The sequence below is a fragment of the Microcaecilia unicolor genome, chromosome 1 (assembly GCF_901765095.1).
Source record: "Microcaecilia unicolor chromosome 1, aMicUni1.1, whole genome shotgun sequence".
NCBI lineage: Eukaryota > Metazoa > Chordata > Amphibia > Gymnophiona > Siphonopidae > Microcaecilia > Microcaecilia unicolor.
In genome coordinates this window covers 656,832,012-656,859,872 of record NC_044031.1, presented here as the reverse complement: position 1 = coordinate 656,859,872, position 27,861 = coordinate 656,832,012, and the positions used below count along the sequence as shown (strand labels likewise).

The following is a 27,861-nucleotide window of genomic DNA, read 5'->3' as shown; positions in this document are numbered from 1 at the left end:
TTGTAATTTTCAAGTGCAAGATTCCCCTATTATAATGGCTGGCATCTCACACAGGCCTGAAAAACACCCCCACCCCCAACCACAGTTTCCCATGCACATTCATGGAGACCTCCACCCCATACCCCTTTCGTGCGCACATACACACACCCATCTTTGTCCAGCTACCCCAACACTCCATCCATCTTTTCCAGACCCCCACAATCCATCCACCTTTTTTCCATGCCCCCCTGCACACAAACATCATTCATCTTTTTTCCTTCCCCCTCCCCCACTGTGCACACAAACCATACAGCTTTTTTCCAGCACACCTCCATGCACACACTCTATCCATATGTTTTCCTGCCCTCATCCCTACACCCACACTCCATGCACCTATTTTTTCAAGCCTCACTCCCTGCACCCACACTGCCTCCAACTTTTTTTCCAGCACCCCTCCCTTCACCCACACTACATCCACCTTTTTTCAAGGCCCCCACACCCCTGCACACATACGCCATCCATTTTTTAGCTGTCACATCCCCTTGTGGAAATATGATGGATCCATGAGGATACATCATGTCTGGATCAGGGGCGTAGCCAGACAGCAGATTTTGGGTGGGCCTAGGCAAGAACTGGGTGGGCACCAAGTGTTCTCCCCCTCCCCCCCAAAAAATATCTAAGCTGGTGGGAAAATGTTTCTCTCCACCATGGCAGTCTGCAGCAGGCATGCGCTGAAAACTGAGCATTCACAGGTGCCAGTAACATGGAGCACACCATTTTCATTACCATCAGGGGGAAGTCTTCAGCTGGTAGAGATTGGAATCCCCATCAGCTACTGCTAAACATGTGCTACTGTTGGGTGGGCCTGAGCCCCAGCCCACCTGTGGCTACGCCACTGGTCTGGATGTGAATAAGTGCAGGATCTATGTAGATCCATGACTGAAGCTAGGAAATAGTGAAGATCCATGACTTGTGCTGGGAATAAGTGCAGGATCCATAAAGATCTATGACTTTTGCTGGGAATAAGTGCAGGATCCATGGCTTAAGGTGAGAAAAACTGAATGATCCATAACTTTTGCTGGGAAAAAGTGAAGGATCCTTTACGATCTATGATGTGTTGGGAATAAGTGCAGGATCCATGAAAGATCCATGGCTTATGGTGAGAAAAACTTCAGGATCCATATATTTTTTGCTGGGAAATAAGTGCAGGATCAATCAGGATCCATAACCTTTGATGTGAAGTGCAGGATCCATAAAAATTTGTGAGTTTTGCTGGGAAATAAGTGAAGGATCTATAAAGAGCCATAACTTGTGCTGGGAAATAAGTGCAGGGTCAATAAAGATCCATGACTTTTGCAGGGGAAAAAATGCAGAATCCATGAAGATACATCAGTTTTGCATTGAATAAGCATTGAGCCTGCCATGAGTGGGAAAGCGCGGGGTACAAATGTAACAAAAAAATGCAGGACCTAGGACACAGAGGATGCATAATATATGCGCACAAATCCGTATTCAGCAGGAGGCAAAATCCTAGCATTTCAGTGAATCTCTCGAGTGGAGCCATTTTTCAAAGGAAAGTTGAAATTGGGCTACTTGTGTTTCGGGAGAGCTAATCTGAGTGCAGCTGCACTTCAAGAAAAAGCAGAAATCGGGCTGGCAAATCTTAGCATTTCAGTGAATCTCGAGTGCAGCTGCATTTTTTCAAAGGAAAGCAGAAATGGGGCTGTCTGGGTTTCGGGAGCACTAATCCGAGTGCTGCTGCACTTCAAGAAAAGGAAGCAGGAATCGTACTGCTTGGGTTACGGGAGCACTAGGTAGCTGCCCAGAGTGTCAAGTCAGGCTGGCATTCCTGGCCAGGTCACGCGCCAACATTCACAGAGTTTATTTACTCATCAATGAAATGTAAAGTGCTTGGTATAGACTTTTTTTTTTTTTTTTTACAAGGCTAATCTGAACACTACTTAATTGTTTCTACTGATGAGTGTTGACAGCTTAACTAAGAACTTAAGAAACAAAGGGTTGAATGACGATATTTTCTAGATCACAGGAAACATCTCGTTGGAACTGTAATGTGCATTGTATACTGCATTTATAAGTTGTACTAGAAGCTGTCACATGATTTTAGATAGTATAGGAGCATACTTAGTCGTGTATGTATAGGTTTTATGTGTATTTAAAAAATTTGCAGTGTGAATAAAGATGAACAAAGAAAAAATGTAGTCATTATATAATTAAATGCATATTCATTGGGGGGAAATCCTGGAAACCCGACCTTCCGAGATCCGGTTGGACACCCCTATAATAAAACAAAACCAAATCTAACCGACAGCAGCCACAGCGTGCATAACATACCTAACGTGGACTGAGACTATCTAGCAGCGCAGCAGTTCCATCCTCAATGCGCTCTATGGTTTTTAGACATCCCACCGCCGGCCAGCCCTGTGCGTCGTGGCGTATGGTGGGTCGGCTCCTCCCACTCCCTCCTGCTGTCTGGCAGCTGCCGCCTTCTGTGTTCCTCGTGCGCTGGATGCTGTTAGGCGGGTGCGTGGTAACGCCGGTTGAGTGAGAACGAACAGGGGAAGCAGCAGCGCCCGTCCCGTCATTGGTCATTGTCCGACCCCCAGTCATGCTCGGAGCTCCACTGCTTCGTCGTGGCATCTCGGTGGGGATCAGGAGTCTGCTCCGGAGTCGTCCCCAGCCCGCTGCTGCAGCCTCAGGTAAGGAGCCCTTCCCGTTCCCTGAGGGTCTGTGTTTTCTAGGCAGCCTGACTGCACCCCAGGTCCCCGGCCTTCCGTTCCCTCTGTGGCAGAATTAGGTGTATGTACTCCCGGCTCCTCTTCGTCCCCGGCTCCGACGTTTCCGGTCTTTCTGCGCCTTGGCGGAGTCTCCTCGCACCTGTGTAGCCTTGGGTGTTGGTAGTTGGGGAATTAATGTTACCCAGCCCCGGTGTGCCGGAAGTGGAGGTCCCGGAGAACGCGGTGTCCTTGCAATGACCCGGCTCGGTACTCGAGGGCAGGCTTTAATTGAGGCCTAGTCGCAGCGGGGAAGGACGTGCGGGCTTTGCTTGCCCTGTTTGCGGCTGTGCTTCCTTGTTTGTCTTGGGGGGGGCTCCTTTCCTTGTTCTGCCCGAAAGTGAAAGCCGCGAATGCAGGTAATCTGCTCTTGCAGTCTTAGCGTTCTCCTTTCTCGCTCTTTTTCTGCCTAGATCGCATACTAATTTCCTCTAGTGGAGCTGAGAGGAAGTCGATACTTCTAGGCAGAAATAAGGACTTTTAAATTTTGTTTTCGAATCCTAGTTTTCCTCGTGCCCATTGTCCTTTCCACGCATTATTAGCCTTGTAATTTTGTGGCACAAATGCAAGGTGAAGCCGTGTCTACTCTGTCCTCGAATTGCATATATTCACCACCCTTGTCACTAGGATTAGATCCGATCAAGTGCACGCATGTAGTATCGGAAGGATGTGTAGTTTTGCACCTAAACTCAGCTACAAGTATGTTTTCTATATTTGCCCGTCTATCGGTTAGAAAGTGAAAGCTGCTGTGTATACTGTAAGATATCTTTGGGAGCCACTCGCAGCGTTCTTCCATCCTGGAAGAAAGGTGACATTGCGCTTTGTGTAAATATGCTACTGCATAATACTATAGTAGGATTTCTAATGCTGCCTTTTTCTAATCAAAAGAATAGCAAACGGCGCATGTGAGAGACGCATATTGCTCCCTGTTTTTTTTAGTGTGATCCATGCAGTGTTTTTCGTTTTGTTGATATTTTTTGTTGGGCTTTTAGAATGTACATATGGTGAAACTTGATTTTGTTGTAATTAATATATACTTTAAAGAATAGTGGAATCATCAGAATTGAAGCTTCAAATGAAAACATCCTATGTGCTCATTCTCGGACACTGTTTTATCCTATATAATAATTCTCACCTCCAACGTTCTGTCTTGCTGCCTGTATTCGTGGCTGAGTTGGTCTGCTAGGCTCCGAAGCCAAGCTGACGCCACCTTCCCAGTATGACACCCACATCAGACCCCGGGGGAAAAAAAACCCCAAAACAACCCTCACAGCTGATCCAACCGGCGCCCCCCCCCCACCCACCCACCCAAACTGCCTCACGCAGATTTCCACTACCTTCCCAGTATGATGTCCACATCTCAACCTGGGGGGGGAACCAAACAAACCTCACAGCTGATCCAACCGCCCCCCCCCCCAAACTGCCTCGCGCATATTTCAAGCACCTCAACCGCCACCCTCCCGACACCATACCGCTTGACAGATCCACCCGCCCCCCCCCCCCCACCCCTCAAACTGCCTCGCAGATATTTCAAGCACCTCAACAGCTGCTCTCCCGGCACAACATACCGCTTGACAGCCAAAACAAAAGCAAAGCTTTGAGGCTGTCCGACGCCACTGACACGCTCAACAGCCTCCCAAAAGACCTAACGCTGAGAAGGGCATTGCGCTGAAGAACGGAGAAACGGAACAGAGGGAGGAGACGATAAAATGCCTGTTCCCCAGCTTCTGTTGCACACTATATCTCTGTCACAGACACTGTAGGGGGCCTGCACCTTGGACGGAAGGCGAGGGAGGGTAGGAGGGGGTCACATGAGACGCTTGCTAGGTTAAATGCCTGTTCCCTGTCTTCCTCAGCTTCCGTTGCACACTATCTCTCTCTGACACTGTAGGGGGCCTGCTTCTCAGACGCAAGGGGGGCATGCACCTCGGATGCAAGGGGGGGGAGGAGGGGGCCATGGAACTTGGAGCCACACTCTAACACACACTCTGTCACACTATCAGACACTCTCTCATACACACACACACTCAGTCTTTCTTTCTGTCTCACTGTCACACACACTATCTGTCACACCCTCACACACTGTCTCTCGCTCTCTCTGTCTCACACACACTCTCACACACAGGTGACACAGACACACACTCTGTCACACTCTATCTCTCTGTCAGAGACACTGTAGGGGGCCTGCACCTTGGACGGACGGAAGGGGGGTCCTGCACCTCGGAGAGAAGGGGGGGCATGAAAAATAAACCAAGCTGAAGGGCACGAGACAAACGACGGTTGATGAACATGGGAAGGGGGTTGGTGCATTTGGGGGTAGGATAGAGCAACACATGAATTACAAAAAAACAAAACAAAACCACTAACATGTCATACTCATGGACAATCTTCCTCATTATACACTCTTCACAATTATTCCTTCTCATTATAGCACTTTTAAATGCACTGTTTGGTTACAAACAATCAACATTTGAATATAACCTTGCTAGAGCCCATTTCATTTCTTAAAGAAACGGGCCTTTTTTTACTAGTATTAAATATTTCTTTGTCATGGTGGCATGTTTTTTGAGCATTTTTGGAGCTTTTTTTCACAGATGTTTAGTGTCTTATGGTGAGTGTTCTAAAATAATTCAGTAGTACTTTAAGATTTACATTACTGTCATTTTAGATAGAGCTACTCTTTTGGACAGCACAAAATGGACAAGATAGTTTCTGAGATTCCTGAGATTTCATATGGAAGAATTGTCTCAAGTAATATCTCTTTTTATTGGACTAACTTAAATTATGTAGCAATGTATTCACTATTGGCAACCATTTTGAAAGTCTCAGCAGAGAATGTTTGTTTAAGCCTGTTTTGACATGGACTGAAAATTCTGTGCTTAGATTTATACAAATTACCCTTACTGCCTGGCAGGGAAAGCTGTTGTTCTAGAAAGGGTTATTGGCTCATATTTCCCAATCAGATCACTGATGCCCCGATGCTCAGAAGCAAATGTGGGTGCTAGAGGCCATTAGTACCGGAATAGCGCCCACATTTGCTACTGCAAAACGTTCAGAGCTGGTTAGCGCGTGAAATAACAAGCTCACTGACTGAATAAAATGAGCATGCAAATGCATGCTAAACAGAGTTATTAGACTTCTCCAGTGCTCAGCGAGCAGTGCACAAAACAAAGGCACTGCTGCGGCAAACCCTACGCGAACTCAGAGCTTTAGGGTTTGCCAGGGCATTTGGGAGGAATGGAGAGATCCTGTTCAGCATGCATTTGTGTGCATTCCAGCCCCCCATCCCCCGAGCACATAACCCACACACACCGAATGCCCTGGTGGTTCAGTGGGACCAGCGACAGGGGGCCCGATGTGATCTGACCCCCCCCCCCAAAAGGCTAGCCCTAGTGGTCTAGCAGTGGAAGGGGGTCTCCCCAACTCTCCTTGATACCTTTAAGTTGGAGAAGGAGAGACTAGGTTCCTGCAGAGGAGGAGGGAGTACTAGTCCTCCCTTCTCCAACTTAGCTACCAAGGAAGAGGGTTGGGGGGACCCCCACACTAGACTTCGGGGGGGAGGTCGGTTCACATTGGGCCCCCCGGTCACAGGTTCCACTGGAGTACCGGGCATTCGGTATGTGCCCGGGGGGGTGAGAGGCCTGGGGTTATGTGTTTTGTGGGGGGGGTTGAGGGGTCTGGAGGTCCACATTTGACAGGCCCAGGAGAAAATTCCAGACCTGTCAAACCTCTTATGTGGGAGGATTGTGCCTTGAGTGCATGCCCATGTACGTTCCTCCTGCAGAGATCCCCCTATGATCAACGCTAATAATGTGCATAAATTTGCATGTTAGCATTGATCATAAGGGCATTCTTTCCCCAGGCTGTTCCTGTGGTAATTTTATGGCGCTATTCAGAACAGCGCAGGGAAACTGATCGTCAGCATCTGAATACTGGAGGGGAAAAATGAGCCCAGTCCTATTAGGGAACCTCAAATATTTAAAAAATCTAACACTTTTTTCTTTCTCCAACATAGTTGTATTAGCTGCACGCTGCTACTCTCATGGAAAACAGGAATCTGATGAGGAATTTGACGCGCGTTGGGTGACATATTTCAACAAACCAGACATTGATGCCTGGGAACTGAGGAAAGGTAAGAAAATAAAGGAATCTCACCAGTTAATATTTTATATATTGTTTCAAACAAGTATAAGTCCTTATTAAAGATGTTTCTCTTGCTTTCTATTTTTCTTAACCTAAAATAAGTGTGGGGGGACATAAATGATCTTTGGGGGGGTTTACTATTGACATTCCACCCCCCCCCCCCCCCAAAAAAAAGTATATATAATAGAAATCCCATAAATGGCCAGAGAACTTAAATATGCCGCGTGAAAAATTTCCTCAAGGTGTGGTCATGACAGTCAACAAAAAAGGCTGAATGAACGACATGGTTATGAAAGAGTGGCTTGACAAGTGCTTCCTTGCTCGATCTGGTGGATTTTTTGCTCAGAAGTCTTCACGTGTTTGACTCATTGGCAGCCCAGAAACTTGAATCTGTTAAGATGTTAAATACTGCTGGGGCTCATACTGCTGTCATCCTTGGAGGACTTATTGCAAGCTACAACCATTAGATATCGCTATCAATCATGCATTTAAAAACCTCCTAAGAGTGGGATAAGTGGATGCGAGAAGGAACTCCTTCACATCATTCCAGTAAACAACGATGTACTATGTATGTGGAAGTTTTGCTTTTGGGTAGAAACTGCTTGGAATGCTGTGAAGCCAGCTACCATTATCCGTGGCTTTCAAAAGGCAGGCTTACTCGAGAACTTACCACATTCAGACTCCAGTTATGACATGAAATGGAAGATGACTAAGCTGAAGCATTTGCTACAGAACATTTTGCCAACACTGACTTTGAAGTTTTACTTTTGATGATGAAGGTGATGCCCAAGAATTTACTCTCTGATTTGACTTGTGAAAATGGTTGAAAATGATATTTAAATACTGGCTTTTTTTTTTATTTAACCAATATCAAATATACAATTATTGAATTCACATCTCATGACTCAGTGTCTGCAAATGTAAGTATATGTATAACCCACACCCGTGTATACCCTGCACCTTCCCTGTTCAGGATGTAAAATCATGTATAACCCACAGGTTATATACGTGAAAATATGGTCGGTAGTTCTAAAGTAAAGTAAACACAGCCTTACATAAGAACATTTCCAAGTTAACAAAGCAATGTACATAAGTGCATAAGTATTGCCATACTGGGAAAGACCAAAGGTCCATTGAGCCCAGCATCCTGTTTCCAACAGTGGCCAATCCAGGTCACAAATACCCAGCAAGATCCCAAAAATAAAACATTTTATACTGCTTATCCCAAAAATAGTGGATTTTCCCCAAGTCCATTTAATAACGGTCTGTGGACTTTTCCTTTAGGAAGCCGTCCAAACCAGTTTTTTTTTTTTTTGTTACATTTGTGCCCCGTGCTTTCCCACTCATGGCAGGCTCAATGCGGCTTACATGGGGCAATGGAGGGTTAAGTGACTTACCCAGAGTCACAAGGAGCTGCCTGTGCCTGAAGTGGGAATTGAACTCAGTTCCCCAGGACCAAAGTCCACCACCCTAACCACTAGGCCACTCCTCCACTCCACTAAGCTAACCGCCTTTACCACATTCTCTGGCAATGAATTCCAGAGTTTAATTACACGATGAGTGAAGAAAGATTTTCTCTGATTCGTTTTAAATTTACTACATTGTAGCTTCATCGCATTCCCCCTAGTCCTAGTATTTTTGGAAAGCGTGAACAGACGCTTCACATCTACCCGTTCAACTCCACTCATTATTTTGTAGACCTCTATCATATCTTCCCTCAGCTGCCTTCTCTCCAAGCTGAAGAGCCCTAGCTGCTTTAGCCTTTCCTCATAGGGAAGTTGCCCCATCCCCTTGAACATTTTCGTCGCCCTTCTCTGCACCTTTTCTAATTCTACTATATCTTTTTTGAGATGCGGCAACCAGAATTGAACACAATATTCGAGGTGTGGTCGCACCATGGAGCGATACAAAGGCATTTTAACATCCTCATTTTTGTTTTCCATTCCTTTCCTAATAATACCTAACATTCTATTTGCTTTCTTAGCCGCAGCAGCACACTGAGCAGAAGGTTTCAACGTATCATCAGCAACGACACCTAGATCCCTTTCTTGGTCTGTGACTCCTAACGTGGAACCTTGCATGACTTAGCTATAATTCGGGTTCCTCTTTCCCACATGGATCACTTTGCACTTGCTCACATTAAACGTCATCTGCCATTTAGACGTCCAGTTTCCCAGTCTCCTAAGGTCCAGTTGTAATTTTTCACAATCCTCCCATCTCTAGGTCATTTATAAATATGTTAAAAAGCAGTGGTCCCAGCACAGAGCCCTGGGGAACCCCACTAACTACCCTTCTCCATTGAGAATACTGACCATTTAACCCTACTCTCTGTTTTCTATCTTTTAACCAGTTTTTAATCCACAATAGAACACTACCTCCTATCCCATGACTCTCCAATTTCCTCTGGAGTCTTTTATCAGGTACTTTGTCAAACGCCTTCTGAAAATCCAGATACACAATATCAACCCCCCTTTATCCACATGTTTGTTCACCCCTTCAAAGAAATGTAGTAGATTGATGAGGCAAGATTTCCCTTCACTAAATCCATGTTAACTTTGTCTCATTAATCCATGCTTTTGAATATACTCTGTAATTTTGGTATAATTGTCTCTACCATTTTGCCCGGCACCGACGTCAGACTCACCGGGCTAAAATTTGCCGGATCTCCTCTGGAACCTTTTAAAAAAATAGGCGTTACATTGGCCATCCTCCAATCTTCCGGTATCACGCTCGATTTTAAGGATAAATTACATATTTCTAACAATAGCTCCGCAAGCTCATTTTTCAGTTCTATCAGTACTCTGGGATGAATACCATCCGGTCCAGGAGGTTTGCTACTCTTCAGTTTGTAGAACTGCCCCATTACATCCTCCAGGTTTACAAGAGAATTCATTGTTTCTCCGACTCGTCAGCTTCGAATACCATTTCTGGTACCGGTATCCCACCCAAATCTTCCTCGGTGAAGACAGAAGCAAAGAATTCATTTAATCTCTCCGCTATGACTTTGTCTTCACTGATCGCCCCTTTTACTCCTCGGTCATCTAGCGGTCCAACAGATTCTTTTGCCGGCTTCCTGCTTTTAATATACCTAAAAAATTTTTTACTATGTGTTTTTTCCTCCAACGCAATCTTTTTTTCGAAGTCCCTCTTAGCTTTCTTTATCAGCGCTTTGCATTTGACTTGACATTCCTTATGCTGTTTCTTATTATTTTCAGTCGGTTCCTTCCATTTTCTGAAGGATTTTCTTTTGGCTGTAATAGCTTCCTTCTCTTCACTATTTAACCACGCTGGCTGTCGTTTGGTCTTCCGTCCTCCTTTTTTAATACGCGGAATATATTGGGCCTGGGCTTCCAGGATGGTGTTTTTGAACAGCATCCACGCCTGATGTAAATTTTTGACCCTCGCAGTCGCTCCTCTAAGTTTTCTTTTCACCGTTCTTCTCATTTTATCATAGTCTCCTTTTTTAAAGTTAAACGTAAATGTATTTGATTTCTTGTGTATACTTACTTCTCCGAGGACAAGCTTGTTCTCACGACTGGGTGACGTCCGCGGCAGCCCCCACCAACCGGAAAAAAGCTTCGCGGGACGGTCGGCACGCAGGGCACGCCCACCGCGCATGCGCGGCCGTCTTCCCGCCCGTGCGCGACCGCTCCCGCCAGTTCCTTTTTTTCCGCGCCTGGAGAGAGTCGTGCCTGTGCCGCTCTCTCTGTTTCAGCCCCGGAAAAACCGTCGCGTTTACGCGAACCTCTTTTAATTTCTTTTATATTTAATTAACTGCCGCGCGCTCCACTTTTCTTTTCTTTAAAAAAAAAAAAAAAAAGGAGCACGCGCTCCCATTTTCCCTCGCTTCCAGCGGGGACGTTGCGTTGCGGCCTGGTGGCCGCACGGTCGTTTTTCATTTTCGAGGTGTGATTTCCGCCACCATCGACGACTTTAATTTCGCCGACGCGATTTTTCCGTCGATGTCCTCGAAGGTCCCGAGTGGATTTAAAAAGTGTGGTCGGTGCGGCCGGCCCATCTCACAGACCGACACCCACGCTTGGTGCCTCCAGTGCCTCGGGCCGGAGCACAATTTCAAGTCGTGTCCCCTGTGTCTCGGTCTCCGGAAACGGACTCAGGTTGCGAGGCAAGTTCAACGGGACCGTATTTTTGGAACTTGCGCCGGCCCCTCGACGTCGACCTCGACGGCATCGGTATCGACACCCGGTCCTTCGGTACCGGTATCGATGCCCGAGACATCGGCACCGATGGCATCGACCCCAGGAGAACAGGTCCCGTCGGCCCTCCGGTGAGGGTAGAGGTGAGAGGCCGCGTGGGCAGTCGGCCCCGGTCACTCCCTCAGCCCATGGCCCACGGGACCGAACCCTGTCTGACCCGGTTCCTCGAGACCGAGGGGGATCGTCATCCTCCTCCTCCATGCCTCCCGGCGCCGGTGACGGGCATCGGAAGAAGGATAAGAAGCGCCGTCACCGGTCGCCCTCGATGCACATCGGAGAGGAGTCGACGCCGAAGCGTCTCCATCGAGAGGAGAGATCCCCGTCGGTGATAGAGGTGCCGACGCAACAGGGTCCCGGCACCTCGGTGCAGTCTCCTGGCTCCCACCAGATTCGGGCACCGACACCCCTACCGGCCCCACCGCCTTTCTCGGCAGCGGGCCTGGACGAGTGCCTCAGAGCCATCCTTCCGGGGATCCTGGAAGGGCTGATGCGCCAGGCTGTGCCGGCGCCGGGGGTGCTTGCGCCCTCGGCGCCGATGACTGTGGCGCCGGCGAGCTCTAGCCCGGCGCCGGGGCTGTCGACACCGCCGCCGCTTGCGGTGCCGGTCTCGACCGCCACGCAGGTGGAGTCCCCGTCGATGGAGGGAGCTCCGTCCCCGCCGGCGCGGGAGTCCACCGCTCGACGACACCGAGACCCTGGTGCCTCGACGTCGAGCCGGGCCCGGTTCAGGACTCAGCTACATGAGCTTATGTCCGACACCGAGGATGAGGACTCGTGGGGGGAAGAGGAGGACCCTAGATATTTCTCCTCAGAGGAGTCTACGGGCCTTCCCTCGGACCCCACGCCTTCACCGGAGAGGAAACTCTCACCTCCCGAGAGTCTCTCCTTTGCCTCCTTTGTGCGGGATATGTCTATTACCATTCCCTTTCCCGTGGTCTCTGTGGAAGAGCCGAGGGCCGAGATGCTCGAGGTCCTCGACTATCCATCACCACCTAGAGAGTCCTCCACGGTGCCGCTGCACAATGTCCTTAAGGAGACGCTGCTTCGGAACTGGGTGCGACCATTAACTAACCCCACCATTCCCAAGAAAGCAGAGTCCCAGTACAGGATCCACTCTGACCCAGAGCTAATGCGGCCACAATTGCCCCATGACTCGGCGGTTGTGGATTCTGCTCTCAAGAGGGCACGGAGTTCGAGGGATACCGCCTCGGCGCCCCCGGGGCGGGAGTCTCGCACTCTGGACTCGTTTGGGAGGAAGGCCTACCAATCCTCCATGCTCGTGACCCGCATCCAGTCATACCTGCTCTATATGAGCATTCACATGCGGACCAATGTGCAACAACTGGCGGACCTGGTCGAGAAGCTCCCGCCGGAGCAGTCCAGGCCTTATCAGGAGGTGGTCAGGCAGCTGAAGGCGTGCAGAAAGTTCCTGTCCAGGGGTATATATGACACCTGTGACGTGGCATCTCGTGCTGCGGCCCAAGGGATAGTGATGCGCAGGCTCTCATGGCTGCGTGCCTCTGACCTGGACAACCGCACCCAGCAGAGACTGGCCGACGTCCCTTGCCGGGGGGATAACATTTTTGGTGAGAAGGTCGAGCAGATGGTGGACCAACTGCATCAGTGGGAAACCGCTCTCGACAAGCTCTCCCACCGGACGCCTTCAGCACCCACCTCCACAGGTGGACGTTTTTCCCGGGCCCGGCAGGCTGCACCCTATTCTTTCGCGAAGCGTAGGTACAACCAGCCGGCCCGAAGGCCTCGTCAGGCACAGGGACAGCCCCAGCGCGCTCGTTCTCATCAACAGCGTGCGCCTAAGCAGCCCCCTGCGCCTCCACAGCAAAAGCCGGGGACGGGCTTTTGACTGGATCCACGGGAACATAGCCGCCCTACAAGTGTCCGTACCGGACGATCTGCCGGTCGGAGGGAGGTTAAAATTTTTTCACCAAAGGTGGCCTCTCGTAACCTCCGACCAGTGGGTTCTCCAAATAGTGCGGTGCGGATACGCCCTGAATTTGGCCTCCCTGCCTCCAAATTGTCCTCCGGGAGCTCAGTCTTTCAGCTCCCATCACAAGCAGGTACTTGCAGAGGAACTCTCCGTCCTTCTCAGCGCCAATGCGGTCGAGCCCGTACCACCCGGGCAGGAAGGGCAGGGATTCTATTCCAGGTACTTCTTTGTGGAAAAGAAAACAGGGGGGATGCGTCCCATCCTAGACCTGAGAGGCCTGAACAAATTCCTGGTCAAAGAAAAGTTCAGGATGCTTTCCTTGGGCACCCTTCTGCCAATGATTCAGAAAAACGATTGGCTATGTTCCCTGGATTTGAAGGACGCATACACTCAAATCCCGATACTGCCAGCTCACAGACAGTATCTCAGATTCCGCCTGGGCGCACGGCACTTTCAGTATTGTGTGCTGCCCTTTGGGCTCGCCTCTGCCCCACGAGTGTTTACAAAGTGCCTCGTGGTGGTGGCGGCGTATCTACGCAAGCTGGGAGTGCACGTGTTCCCATATCTCGACGATTGGCTGGTCAAGAGCACCTCGGAGGCAGGAGCCCTCCGGTCCATGCAGTGCACTATTCAACTTCTGGAGCTGCTGGGGTTTGTGATAAATTACCCAAAGTCCCATCTCCAGCCAACTCAGTCTCTGGAATTCATAGGAGCGCTGCTGAATACCCAGACGGCTCAGGCCTACCTTCCCGAAGCGAGGGCCACCAATCTCTTGGCCCTGGCTTCGCAGACCAGAGCGTCTCAGCAGATCACAGCTCGGCAGATGTTGAGACTTCTGGGTCATATGGCCTCCACAGTTCATGTGACTCCCATGGCTCGTCTTCACATGAGATCTGCTCAATGGACCCTAGCTTCCCAGTGGTTTCAAGCCACCGGGAATCTAGAAGATGTCATCCGCCTCTCCACCAGTTGCCGCACTTCACTGCTCTGGTGGACCATCCGGACCAATTTGACCCTGGGACGTCCATTCCAAATTCCGCAGCCCACGAAAGTGCTGACGACGGATGCATCTCGCCTGGGGTGGGGAGCTCATGTCGATGGGCTTCACACCCAGGGTCTGTGGTCCCTCCAGGAAAAGGATCTGCAGATCAACCTCCTGGAGCTCCGAGCGATCTGGAACGCACTGAAGGCTTTCAGAGATCGGCTGTCCTACCAAATTATCCAAATTCGGACAGACAATCAGGTTGCAATGTATTACGTCAACAAGCAGGGGGGCACCGGATCTCGCCCCCTGTGTCAGGAAGCCGTCGGGATGTGGCGTTGGGCGTGCCGGTTTGGCATGCTCCTCCAAGCCACGTACCTGGCAGGCGTAAACAACAGTCTGGCCGACAGACTGAGCAGAGTCATGCAACCGCACGAGTGGTCGCTCCATTCCAGAGTGGTACGCAAGATCTTCCGAGAGTGGGGCACCCCCTCGGTGGATCTTTTCGCCTCTCAGACCAACCACAAGCTGCCTCTGTTCTGTTCCAGACTTCAGACACACGGCAGGCTAGCGTCAGATGCCTTTCTCCTTCATTGGGGGACCAGCCTCCTGTATGCTTATCCTCCCATACCTTTGGTGGGGAAGACCTTACTGAAGCTCAAGCAAGACCGCGGCACCATGATTCTGATAGCGCCCTTTTGGCCCCGTCAGATCTGGTTCCCTCTTCTTCTGGAGTTGTCCTCAGAAGAACCGTGGAGATTGGAGTGTTTTCCGACTCTCATTTCGCAGAACGACGGAGCGTTGCTGCACCCCAACCTTCAATCCCTGGCTCTCACGGCCTGGATGTTGAGGGCGTAGACTTCGCTGCGTTGGGTCTGTCGGAGGGTGTCTCCCGGGTCCTGCTTGCCTCTAGGAAGGATTCCACTAAAAAGAGTTACTTTTTCAAGTGGAGGAGGTTTGTCGTTTGGTGTGAGAGCAAGGCCCTAGAACCTCGTTCTTGCCCTGCACAGAACCTGCTTGAATACCTTCTGCACTTATCAGAGTCTGGCCTCAAGACCAACTCAGTAAGGAATCACCTTAGTGCGATTAGTGCTTACCATTATCGTGTGGAGGGTAAAGCCATCTCTGGAGAGCCTTTAGTCGTTCGATTCATGCGAGGCTTGCTTTTGTCAAAGCCCCCTATCAAGCCTCCTACAGTGTCATGGGATCTCAACGTCGTCCTCACCCAGCTGATGAAACCTCCTTTTGAGCCGCTGAATTCCTGCCATCTGAAGTACTTGACCTGGAAGGTCATTTTCTTGGTGGCAGTTACTTCAGCTCGTAGGGTCAGTGAGCTTCAAGCCCTGGTAGCTCATGCTCCGTATACCAAATTTCATCACAACAGAGTAGTGCTCCGCACCCACCCAAAGTTCCTGCCAAAGGTGGTGTCGGAGTTCCATCTTAACCAGTCAATTGTCTTGCCAACATTCTTCCCCAGGCCGCATACCCGCCCTGTTGAACGTCAGTTGCACACATTGGACTGCAAGAGAGCATTGGCCTTCTACTTGGAGCGGACACAGCCCCACAGACAGTCCGCCCAATTGTTTGTTTCTTTCGATCCTAACAGGCTAGGGGTCGCTGTCGGGAAACGCACCATCTCCAATTGGCTAGCAGATTGCATTTCCTTCACTTACGCCCAGGCTGGGCTGGCTCTTGAGGGTCATGTCACGGCTCATAGTGTTAGAGCCATGGCAGCGTCGGTGGCCCACTTGAAGTCAGCCACTATTGAAGAGATTTGCAAGGCTGCGACGTGGTCATCTGTCCACACATTCACATCACATTACTGCCTCCAGCAGGATACCCGACGCGACAGTCGGTTCGGGCAGTCGGTGCTGCAGAATCTGTTTGGGGTGTAAATCCAACTCCACCCTCCAGGACCCGAATTTATTCTGGTCAGGCTGCACTCTCAGTTAGTTGTTCTTCGTAGGTCAATTTCTGTTATGCCCTCGCCGTTGCGAGGTTCAATTGACCTGGGTTCTTGTTTTGAGTGAGCCTGAGAGCTAGGGATACCCCAGTCGTGAGAACAAGCAGCCTGCTTGTCCTCGGAGAAAGTGAATGATACATACCTGTAGCAGGTGTTCTCCGAGGACAGCAGGCTGATTGTTCTCACCTACCCTCCCTCCTCCCCTTTGGAGTTGTGTGTTTCATCTTTTGCTAGTCATTCAACTGGCGGGAGCGGTCGTGCACGGGCGGGAAGACGGCCGCGCATGCGCGGTGGGCGTGCCCTGCGTGCCGACCGTCCCGCGAAGCTTTTTTCCGGTTGGTGGGGGCTGCCGCGGACGTCACCCAGTCGTGAGAACAATCAGCCTGCTGTCCTCGGAGAACACCTGCTACAGGTATGTATCATTCACTTTCAAAGCTAATATCAAATCCGATTATATTATGATCACTTATCAAGTGGCACCATTACCTCCTGCACCAGATCATGCGCTCCACTAAGGACTAGGTCTAGAATTTTTCCTTCTCTCGTCGGTTCCTGTACCAGCTGCTCCATAAAGCTGTCCTTGATTTCATCAAGGAATTTTACCTCCCTAGTATGTCCCGATGTTACATTTACCCAGTCCATATCGGGGTAATTTAAATCACCCATTATTATTGTTTTGCCCAGTTTGTGTCCCTAATTTCCTTTAACATTTCTGCATCCGTCTGTTCATCCTGGCCAGGCGGACGGTAGTACACTCCTATTATTATTCTTTTCCCCTTTACTCATGAAATTTCAATCCACAGTGATTCCAAGAAGTGTTTTGTTTCCTGCAGAATTTTCAATCTATTTGATTCAAGGCTCTCGTTAATGTACAATGCTACCCCTCCACCAATTCGGTCCACCCTATCACTACGATATAATTTGTACCCCAGTATGACAGTGAGGCTCATTTTCAAAGCACTTAGCCTCCCAAAGTTCCATAGAAACCTATGGAACTTAGCCTCCCAAACTGCTTTGAAAATATGCCTCAGTGTCCCACTGGTTATCTTCCTTCCACCAGGTCTCAAAGATGTCTATTATATCTAATTTTTCATTTAGTGCAATATATTCTAACTCTCCCATCTTATTTCTTAGGCTCCTGGCATTCGCATATAGACATTTCAAACTGTGTTTGTTGCTCCTATTTAGATCATGCTTAGTACTTGACAGTACTAGTTGGCAATCTTTTGTCTGATTTTTCTTTTTATTTAGGGACACCTGATCTACTACGGTCTCTTTTGCAGCCTCACTATCAGGATACCCTATCTTCCCTGTTTTGGTGATATCTTTGAAAGATACCTATCCTGAACCATGCGCTTTTGAGCGACTGTTGGCCTTCCCCTCCCATTTCTAGTTTAAAAGCTGCTCTATCTCCTTTTTAAATGCTGATGCCAGCAGCCTGGTCCCACCCTGGTTAAGGTGGAGCCCATCCTTTTGCTGTAGGCTCCCCCTTCCCCAGAATGTTGCCCAGTTCCTAACAAATCTAAAACCCTCCTCCCTGCACCATCGTCTCATCCACGCATTGAGACTCTGGAGCTCTGCCTGTCTTGGGCCCTGCGCGTGGAACAGGTAGCATTTCAGAAAATGCTACCCTAGAGGATTCTGGATTTGAGCTTTCTACCTAAGAGCCTAAATTTGGCTTCCAGAACCTCTCTCCTACATTTTCCTATGTCATTGGTACCCACATGTACCAAGACAGCCGACTCCTCCCCAGCATTATCTAAAATCCTATGTAGGTGACGCTTCAAGTCCGCCACCTTCGCACCAGGCAGGCAAGTCACCAGGCGATCCTCACGTCCACCAGCCATCCAGCTATCTATATGCCTAATGATCGAATCACCAATTACAACAGCTGTCCTAACCTTTCCCTCCCGGGTAGCACTTGGAGACATATCCTCAGTGCGAGAGGATAGTACATCCCCTGGTGAGCAGGTCCTGGCTACAGGAGTACTTCCTACTTCACCAGGGTGATGCTTTCCTTCTAGGAGACCTCCCTCCTCCAAGGTAGCACAAGGGCTACCAGACTGGAGGTGGGACTTCTCTACAATATCCCTGTAGGTCTCCTCTATGTAACTCTCTGTCTCCCTCAGCTCCACCAAGTCTGCTACTCTAGCCTCAAGAGAACGGACACATTCCCTGAGAGCTAGGAGCTCTTTGCATCGGGCATACACATATGACGTCTCACCAACTGGGAGATAATCATACATGTGACACTCAATGCAAAAGACTGGATAGCACCCCTCTTGCTGCTGGACTGCTGACTCCATTTTAGTGTTTTTGAGTTTTTCAATAATTTAAAAGTTGCCCCAGTATTAAGGATATTAGCCTAATATAAAAGTGTCTTTTAGTTTATATAGTATATTGTATGATTTAGTTAGTGTTTCCTTCTTGGATGGTAATGAAATGTATTTAAAACTCTGTAAGAGCACTCCTTGCTTGTTACCCTAATTACAATAACTGACTATAAATGAAGAGTTGTCCTAGGGGTGGGCGGGAAGACTAAACTAGATCCTGCAGTGCCTGTTATCTATCTGTTAATGCTGTGGTACAAAGTTTTTATAACTAAGTGGAAAAGACTGTGGAGATTAGTTGATAAAATTAGCTTTTTATATTTTTATTTTGCCTAACACTAACCTACAATTCCTTCTTTAAACCCCAATCTTTAAGTTCCCAAAGCACAAAGCAAAATAGCGTTCACTTACCAGAGAAATGTCCTCTTATCTCGGTTGCGAAAGTTAAACAACAAGGTGGGGGGAGGGGGAATCCCCTCATAAATACAACAAAAAGGATGGTCAGACATACAGTGGGGGAAATAAGTATTTGATCCCTTGCTGATTTTGTAAGTTTGCCCACTGACAAAGACATGAGCAGCCCATAATTGAAGGGTAGGTTATTGGTAACAGTGAGAGATAGCACATCACAAATTAAATCCGGAAAATCACATTGTGGAAAGTATATGAATTTATTTGCATTCTGCAGAGGGAAATAAGTATTTAATCCCTCTGGCAAACAAGACCTAATACTTGGTGGCAAAACCCTTGTTGGCAAGCACAGCGGTCAGACGTCTTCTGTAGTTGATGATGAGGTTTGCACACATGTCAGGAGGAATTTTGGTCCACTCCTCTTTGCAGATCATCTCTAAATCATTAAGAGTTCTGGGCTGTTGCTTGGCAACTCGCAGCTTCAGCTCCCTCCATAAGTTTTCAATGGGATTAAGGTCTGGTGACTGGCTAGGCCACTCCATGACCCTAATGTGCTTCTTCCTGAGCCACTCCTTTGTTGCCTTGGCTGTATGTTTTGGGTCATTGTCGTGCTGGAAGACCCAGCCACGACCCATTTTTAAGGCCCTGGCGGAGGGAAGGAGGTTGTCACTCAGAATTGTACGGTACATGGCCCCATCCATTCTCCCATTGATGCGGTGAAGTAGTCCTGTGCCCTTAGCAGAGAAACACCCCCAAAACATAACATTTCCACCTCCATGCTTGACAGTGGGGACGGTGTTCTTTGGGTCATAGGCAGCATTTCTCTTCCTCCAAACACGGCGAGTTGAGTTCATGCCAAAGAGCTCAATTTTTGTCTCATCTGACCACAGCACCTTCTCCCAATCACTCTCGGCATCATCCAGGTGTTCACTGGCAAACTTCAGACGGGCCGTCACATGTGCCTTCCGGAGCAGGGGGACCTTGCGGGCACTGCAGGATTGCAATCCGTTATGTCGTAATGTGTTACCAATGGTTTTCGTGGTGACAGTGGTCCCAGCTGCCTTGAGATCATTGACAAGTTCCCCCCTTGTAGTTGTAGGCTTGTTTCTAACCTTCCTCATGATCAAGGATACCCCACGAGGTGAGATTTTGCGTGGAGCCCCAGATCTTTGTCGATTGACAGTCATTTTGTACTTCTTCCATTTTCTTACTATGGCACCAACAGTTGTCTCCTTCTCGCCCAGCGTCTTACTGATGGTTTTGTAGCCCATTCCAGCCTTGTGCAGGTGTATGATCTTGTCCCTGACATCCTTAGACAGCTCCTTGCTCTTGGCCATTTTGTAGAGGTTAGAGTCTGACTGATTCACTGAGTCTGTGGACAGGTGTCTTTCATACAGGTGACCATTGCCGACAGCTGTCTGTCATGCAGGTAACGAGTTGATTTGGAGCATCTACCTGGTCTGTAGGGGCCAGATCTCTTACTGGTTGGTGGGGGATCAAATACTTATTTCCCTCTGCAGAATCCAAATAAATTCATATACTTTCCACAATGTGATTTTCCGGATTTAATTTGTGATGTGCTATCTCTCACTGTTACCAATAACCTACCCTTCAATTATGGGCTGCTCATGTCTTTGTCAGTGGGCAAACTTACAAAATCAGCAAGGGATCAAATACTTATTTCCCCCACTGTATGAGTAGAACTTGCAGTCTGTCCCAATGTCTTCCGTAGCCCTATGCTGGAAATAGTCAAGTACTGCCTATAGGACTTCCTCTGGGAAAAAAAAATCTCGGATGGGAAGGCTCATAGAAATCATGTGATGTAGTTTGTAAGTTAAGAAAATACAGTGATGTGATATAATTGGAATTTTAGACCCTAAAGCTAACAGCTCTTCCTGTATCACCAAAAACTTCTATCTTTTCTGAGACCATCTAAACATGTCTGAGTATATCTGGACTTTCTCATCCAAAAAATTAACTTCAGCAAATCTAAAATATAGTCTTGGAAGAATCTCTTTATGTTGTAGTAGTAGTAATAAAAAGATAAAGGACACCAACAAAGGCTTTTTTTTTTCTATACAAAACTTCATCATCTGACTTTTTTTCCCCAAAACAGCTATAACATTCAGAGCACTAGCAGAGGTCTCGAGCACCATCATCTGCTCTGTTTCCACTCTTGAATGATTACTATCTGCCATTGTGGGATAAACGTTTTGTAAAGGATGCAAGGCATTCTCAAAGTAATTAAGAACTTCCTTTAAAAATCAGTAAAATAAATCTTTAGGAGTTGGTCATTACTCGTGAGGAAAAATCAAAATTCTAAGATTCAGATTCCTACTGTAGTTATCAAAGTTCTCTATTTTCCTCTGTAGCACAGTCCTTTCTTGAATCATAGAGGCCTGTAAGGATTTAATATGAGTGACCTTTGTCTTAAATTCACTAAATTGAAATTCATAAGTCTGAACCCGACTCTCCAATCCTGAAAGCTTTGCATTTCCTGGAGAAAGTACCAATATTCCCAGTACAGGCCTTGTGTAGAGAATCCAAGGCTGTCCAGATCACTATCAGGCCTATTGTAATCTCACCAAAGAGTGTGGATTCGGTATTGAATCTTGCACTGTGTCAGAAGACAAGTTTTCAGGCACACAGTGAAAATTGACTTTTCATATTGCCTTGCAATTCAGATATGGTCGCCACAATTGTTAATTGCAACTTTCTCCAGTTTGACGTTCTATTAGCCATTCAATGAACAATAATAGGAGAACTGACTTGGAGCAGCCCTCCTACCAGTTCGGTTGGCAGAGCAGCTTTGGTTACCACCCTTGCGCAGCTTGCTCACCACCAGACCCTGGAGTCCCCCACACACAGACCAGTAAGGGGTCCTTGTCTCATCTCATCTGGATGCACCCAGAGAGGGTATAACAAAAAGTTGGTGATCAATGCTTGCCACAAAGCTTGTGCTTGCTGGGGACTGAAGGTCTCCCCAACTTGCCTTTGCACTTCATCATTAATTCAAATAACATCTACCACAAAAGGAACCAAGAAAAGCCAAGATCGCTAGCATTTCCAAACCTGTGTCCTACTCCGATGCCATCTTGGGAACCTTCCCCTTTGGCCTTTTTAGTGCGAAGTATTTAGTTCAATTTTTTTCTCTTGCCATTTGCTTATGGTGGAATGGACTCTGGGCTTTGTGATCTGAGGATGCTATCTTGGGCCCAGGGCATGAATTAATCTGTCCAGTGGCATCAGCAGGGGAGCTTTAAAGTACATTTAGTCCTGGTAAATTGGGCAGCACAGAGTTGGCTGAAGGGATGATGTCATCAACTCCTGTGATAGTGCAAGATCATCAGAACTAGTGGCGGAGAAGAATTATAGTGTTCTGTGGGATCACAAGCATCTCTTCCTCTGGTGCCCTACCACCAAGGTCAGTGTTTCCCTAGTTCTTGTGCAGTTTGACTCAAGGGAGGATTTACTCCTCAATGTTGTAGCTCTTTTAGTTAATATTGAAGTGTTTGGAGGGCAAAGTGAAATTTTTAGATAATGGAAAAATTTGATTCTTTTAGAGCTATATTCAGACACCAAAGATAATTTAACTACTCCTAGACGTGTCGGAGGTCTACAGAATGCTGTCAACCAAAACTTTGAGTTATCAACTTCCCAAGGGTCAATTCTTTTTTGGCTATTGAACTTTTAAGACTTACCTGGTAGAGTTGTCTCCACATTTTCGAAGAAGTGTTGCCACCTATTTCCAAGGCTTTCTCTTCCACTTGCAATTACCTCTCCTTAGGACACAGGAATTAAGACTACTTTAGAAAATGGGATTTTGTTAATCATGTTTGTGTTAGAGCCTGACAGTAAGGATTATCCATTTGTTCTTTCAGAATATTTCTAAAACCTTTGTGGGTTGCAGTCAGTATTTTTCTAGACTCCCTCCACCCACCTGAGGGCTAGGCTGGTGCTCTAGTGGTGGGCCCGCTCGCACCCCCCAACCCCCATACCTCAAAACAGGAGGAGGGACTAGCACTCCCTTCATCCTCCTGCAGGCACCTTCTCAAAATTACGGAGCCCTGCCCGGTTCACCCTGGGGTGCGCTAGATAGGGCTTGACTACCCATAGTATCACAATAAAAATTAACAAAAAAATTGTGGAGGTTTTTAGACAGATGAGAAGACTGGCGTCCTATAAGTGCTGGCTGTAAAGAAAATTGACTTGCTGCCAAGCAGTGACATCTGAGGTCTTTTTCCGCTATCTATTAATATAAATTTAGATTAATCTGAGTTTGAATTAAGAAGATATTTGAAGAGAATCTCACAAACGTAGTAATACTGTCAGCTTAGAATATTTGTTTTAGAGACTGATTTGTTATTGACATAGTCTATAGATAGGTTTAACTTTTTTTTAAGGGGCTAGGAAAATGGATGTATGCTAAAACTGAAACCAGCGTGTGTCCATTTTCGGCCTAAGACCTTACTGCCAGCCATTGTCCTAACGGTAAAGTCTCACACGCTGCCCGTGCGGTAAGCATTCAGTGCACACCAACTGCTGTTTACCACCGGGTAAGCGGCCTGCAATAGAAAACAATTTTCTACTGCGGGATTTGGCGCGCGTCAAATTCAGAATTGAACCGGTCATTAGTGCCAATTTGGCACGCACTGTATGCACATAGACCCTCCCGCTCCTTTGTAAAAGGGACCCTAATTTTGTACCTGAGGCACTGAAGGGTTATATGACTTGCCCAAGATAACAAACAGCCGCCCATTAGGCTACTACTTTGCTTTTTAAAGACATTTGACAAATGTATATTGATAATTTACTGAATCAACCATATATCATGGGCTCTGTGGCTCAGGTGCACTGAACATGTGGTTGGGAGACTGATGCTGCTATTGAGACCGTCTCTGCCTCCTAGTGAGTGATATAAAGTTTATGTACATCCTGTAGTCCCCAGGCCACTATGAAAATCGTGAGCTGCCTAGGATATGTCAACTTGGATAAGTGAAGAGGGAGGGAGGAAACAAGCAAGCAGAAGTGACTGGGAAATATAAAGGTAAAGACAAAATATAAAAATTGACCATAAATTTTCAGAAATTCTGGCATGCTAATAGGCCAGAGTTGGAAAGGTGTAGAGGATGTGCTTTAAACTGTGGCATGCCAGCCTTAACAGTAAACTGTGCTGATTTTATATTGTGCTGCACCTGGCAGTTAAAATAAATCTGCAGAGACGTGTACATCCATAGAAAGAAATTACCATGAAGCTCATAAAAAATAAAGTGTGGAATTTGCTTTGAGGGGTCATTTTTAAAAGGAAAGGTCTCTATTTAAAAGCACTTCTGCAGTCAGCATTGGTAATAACTGTGTAAGTGTGTCTTGTTTAGGTAATAACTGTGTAAGTGTGTCTTGTTTAATTCTGTGCTAGCTAACAGAGTTTGACCATACAACTCAATGTCTGGCAAGAATTTGTTTAAAACCAGGAGTCGGGGACTTCCCTGGGGCAGGGCCAAAATTTCTCCAAATGGAAGTGATATCTGTTATTCAAATAATTTAAGGAGAGGTGTTAGGAGAATTAAGGAATGAAGAATTATTAATTTAAGAGAATATTACAAGAACTTGAGAAGGGGGAGTCTGATGTGCTTGTCTTTGCTGATTATTTATTTATTTGTTACATTTATACCCCACATTTTCCCACCTGTTTGCAGGCTCAAATGTGGCTTACAAGTACCGTAAAGGCATTTGCCGTTACGGTTGATAACAAATACAAAATTGTGTTGTGGTCAATTGGGTTTTCACACAATGAATATGCGTGAGATAGATTTGCATGCTGTACCTCTTTTGTATGCAAATTTATCTCATGCATATTCATTGTGAGTATACTGAAAACCTGACTGGCTAGGTGTGTCCCAAAGACTGGACAAAAATATAAGTATAAAATTATAAATTTACTATATACAGTGCACTCGATTTACATGCACGTTGGATAAGCGCATGCTCTGTTTAACTGCATGCCGTACTTCGGTCTTGTTTTTGGTGTCATCAATTTCTATGGGGACAAACTTCGGTTTAGCGCACCACTGATAAGTGCAAGATTCGCTTATATGCAAGGTTTAAGACCGCTCCTCTGCAGGGAAGACTCTGCATAAGCGCACGCATGGAATATGGAAGCCGATTGGTGCGTGACAACCAACGAGATTTCAAATTTACCACCCCTTTAGCTGCCACAGGCAGAATAAGCGAAAGAATGTTGTTAGAGTGTACACTGGAGTTGTCATCGTCGTCATCGAGGCGGAACTGTGACTTTAACACTGGCTGAACGAATAGATGTTCTTAAAAAATTAGAAAACAAAGAAAGTCAAGCATCTATTGCTAAAGAATATGGTGTCAATCCCAGTCAAACTTCATATGTCTTGAAGCAGAAAGACCAGCTTCTGGAAGACTGGCAAAACAATACAAATCCACAATGGAAATGAAAACGGGTGGGAAAAGCTGAGGAGGTAGAAGATGCTCTTCTTTGGTTGTTTTCTCGAGTCAGGAGCAGACAGTTTCCTGTCAGTGGTCCACTGCTTATGAAGAAAGCTAACCAGCTAGCTGAAAGTCTTGGACTAACTGATTTCAAAGCCACTATTGGATGGTTGGAAAGATGGAAGGAGAGGAACAACATAAAATTCAAGAAACAGCATGGTGAAAAAGAAGATGCTGATGACTTTGGTGCTGAAAATTGGGTTGTTAGACACTAGAATGCGGGCACAAAAGCGTCAGATTTTGCTGCTTTGTGATAATTGTGCTGCACACAGGGATAATGTCAAGGTGGTCTTCTTACCACCAAACACTACCTCTCTGATCCAACCTATGGATTAGGGCATAATAGCTAATTTCAAACAACATTATCGGGCTCTTGTGCTACGTCATCTGATGAGCGTTATGGATGACCAGACTGGCAAGGATAAACGTGCTGTCTCGTAATCTATCACTGTTGGATTCCCTACATATGCAGAAAGAAACCTTGAATCATGTTACACAGGCAACCATTTGTGAACCTCTACAAGCGGGCAAGCTTTGTTAAGGATGTGGAGAGGGACGAAACAGATGCAGCTGTTGCAAACGCGTCAGATGAACAGGTTATTGACATCCCAGCCTGTTACTGAAGAGTTTCATCACTACGTAGCTGCGAAGGCGGTAGAACGAGAGGACATGAAATGAGATTGAAGGGGGGCAGACTCAAGAAAAATGCCAGGAAGTATTTTTTCACGGAGAGAGTAGTGGATGCTTGGAATGCCCTCTCGCGAGAGGTGGTGGAAATGAAAACGGTAACGGAATTCAAATATGCGTGGGATAAGCATAAAGGAATCCTGTGCAGAAGGAATGGATCCTCAGGAGCTTAGTCGAGATCGGGAGGCGGGGCTGGTGGTTGGGAGGCGGGGAATAGTACTGGGCAGACTTATACGGTCTGTGTCAGAGCCGGTGGTGGAAGACGGGGCTGGTGGTTCGGAGGCGGGGATAGTGCTGGGCAGACTTATAGGGTCTGTGCCAGAGCCGGTGGTTGGGAGGCGGGGATAGTGCTGGGCAGACTTATAGGGTCTGTGCCCTGAAGAGCACAAGTACAAATCAAAGTAGGGTATGCACAAAAAGTAGCACATATGAGTTGTCTTGTTGGGCAGACTGGATGGACCGTGCAGGTCTTTTCTGCCGTCATCTACTATGTTACTATGATCTACAAACAGCTGACGACAGCACTAATGTCGAGTTATGCGCCTACACGCAGGCAACAGCGGCTGATGATGAAACAGATGAAGAAATGAGCAGCGAGGCACATGCTGACGAAATTCAATAACCTCCTTCTGTCACTTTTTGCAAGAGCGCTGGAGAGTCTCAACACCGTGCAGGCCTATCTGGAGGCCACTGGATGTCAGTGCTATGACAGTTTTTACTGCCTGGCAGACGTAGTCTATGGAACTCACAGACCCAATAGTGTACAGAGGACTCTAACTGATTACTTCAAGTAAGCCTAATGTCAGTTAATAGAGACTGTATACTTTACATATAATAATAAACAGTACTGTACATATGTTTATCAGATGTCAAGCTTCTTTGGGTCACAACAGTTAAGTGCACGCTCCGGTTAACTGCATGCATTTCTTTGGTCCCAGACCCTTGCCCTTAAGTGAATTGCATTGTTTTTTTAATGTTTTTATAATTTTGAGGTTGGAGTTGGTACATTTTTACCGATTCTGACTCCACAGCCCTGAATAGCTGTCTTACGCCTATGTTTACTAAGCAGCACTATGGATGCATTAGCGTTTTTAATGTGCGTAAATGGTTTACGCGCGTTAAACGCTAACACGCCCATAGAAATGTATAGGCGCGTTAGCGTTTAATGTGCCTTAAATGTATAGGTACGTTAAAAATGCTAACGCACCTTAGTAAACATACCCCTTAATTTAAAACAGGCCTGTTGAATATTGTGGACATGGATAAGCAATTTATGTGTATGCATCAGCCATCTTTCTGAAGTTTGACCCCCATCGTTGCTGTAATGCCTACTGCCATAACTTCTGGAGTAAATCTATGTACTCCACAGCAGCGTTGCCATGAGAAAGTACTGTGTACTTCACTGAAGCAGAGCCTACTGAGTGATGCATTTGACCAGCAGAATGTACACAAGTCTTCTGAGAAAATCTTTCATTCAAGAAAACTGAGATAATTATTGGAACCTTTGTTTTAGCAGCATGAGGGTATTTCAAGCTTTTATGTTCAGTAATGTATTCCTTAAAGAAATGAACTATCACTTGCAATCATATGTACTACATTATTTAAGATTTAATTTTTAAGCATATCAGTAATTTCTTTCTTTAGGCATGAACACATTGATTGGTTATGATCTGGTTCCGGAACCAAAAATCATTGATGCAGCTTTGAGGGCGTGCCGAAGGTTAAATGACTTGGCCAGTGCTATACGCATTTTAGAAGCAGTAAAGGTAAGTGACATTACTTTAAGTTTACCATATTTATAGAAGTGACCTCTTAAAATGATTTTCCATGTAAGGTATCTTAGATAAAAACAACTTTTCTTGACATTTTCCCCTTTTGATGTCCCGTTCTGAT

The 27,861-nt window shown here is 46.9% G+C and overlaps 1 protein-coding gene across 1 annotated transcript in view; it reads left to right on the top strand.

The window, feature by feature from the left end:
• Nucleotides 1-2,444: 2,444 nt before the first annotated feature.
• Nucleotides 2,445-27,861, top strand: part of LOC115457190 (cytochrome c oxidase subunit 5A, mitochondrial) — a 41,399-nt gene continuing 15,982 nt past the window's right edge. The window contains exons 1-3 of the mRNA XM_030186618.1: nucleotides 2,445-2,696; nucleotides 6,787-6,903; nucleotides 27,613-27,734. Coding sequence (XP_030042478.1) covers nucleotides 2,606-2,696; nucleotides 6,787-6,903; nucleotides 27,613-27,734 — 330 coding nt within the window. The 5' untranslated portion in view covers nucleotides 2,445-2,605. The remainder of the gene's footprint in view (nucleotides 2,697-6,786; nucleotides 6,904-27,612; nucleotides 27,735-27,861) is intronic.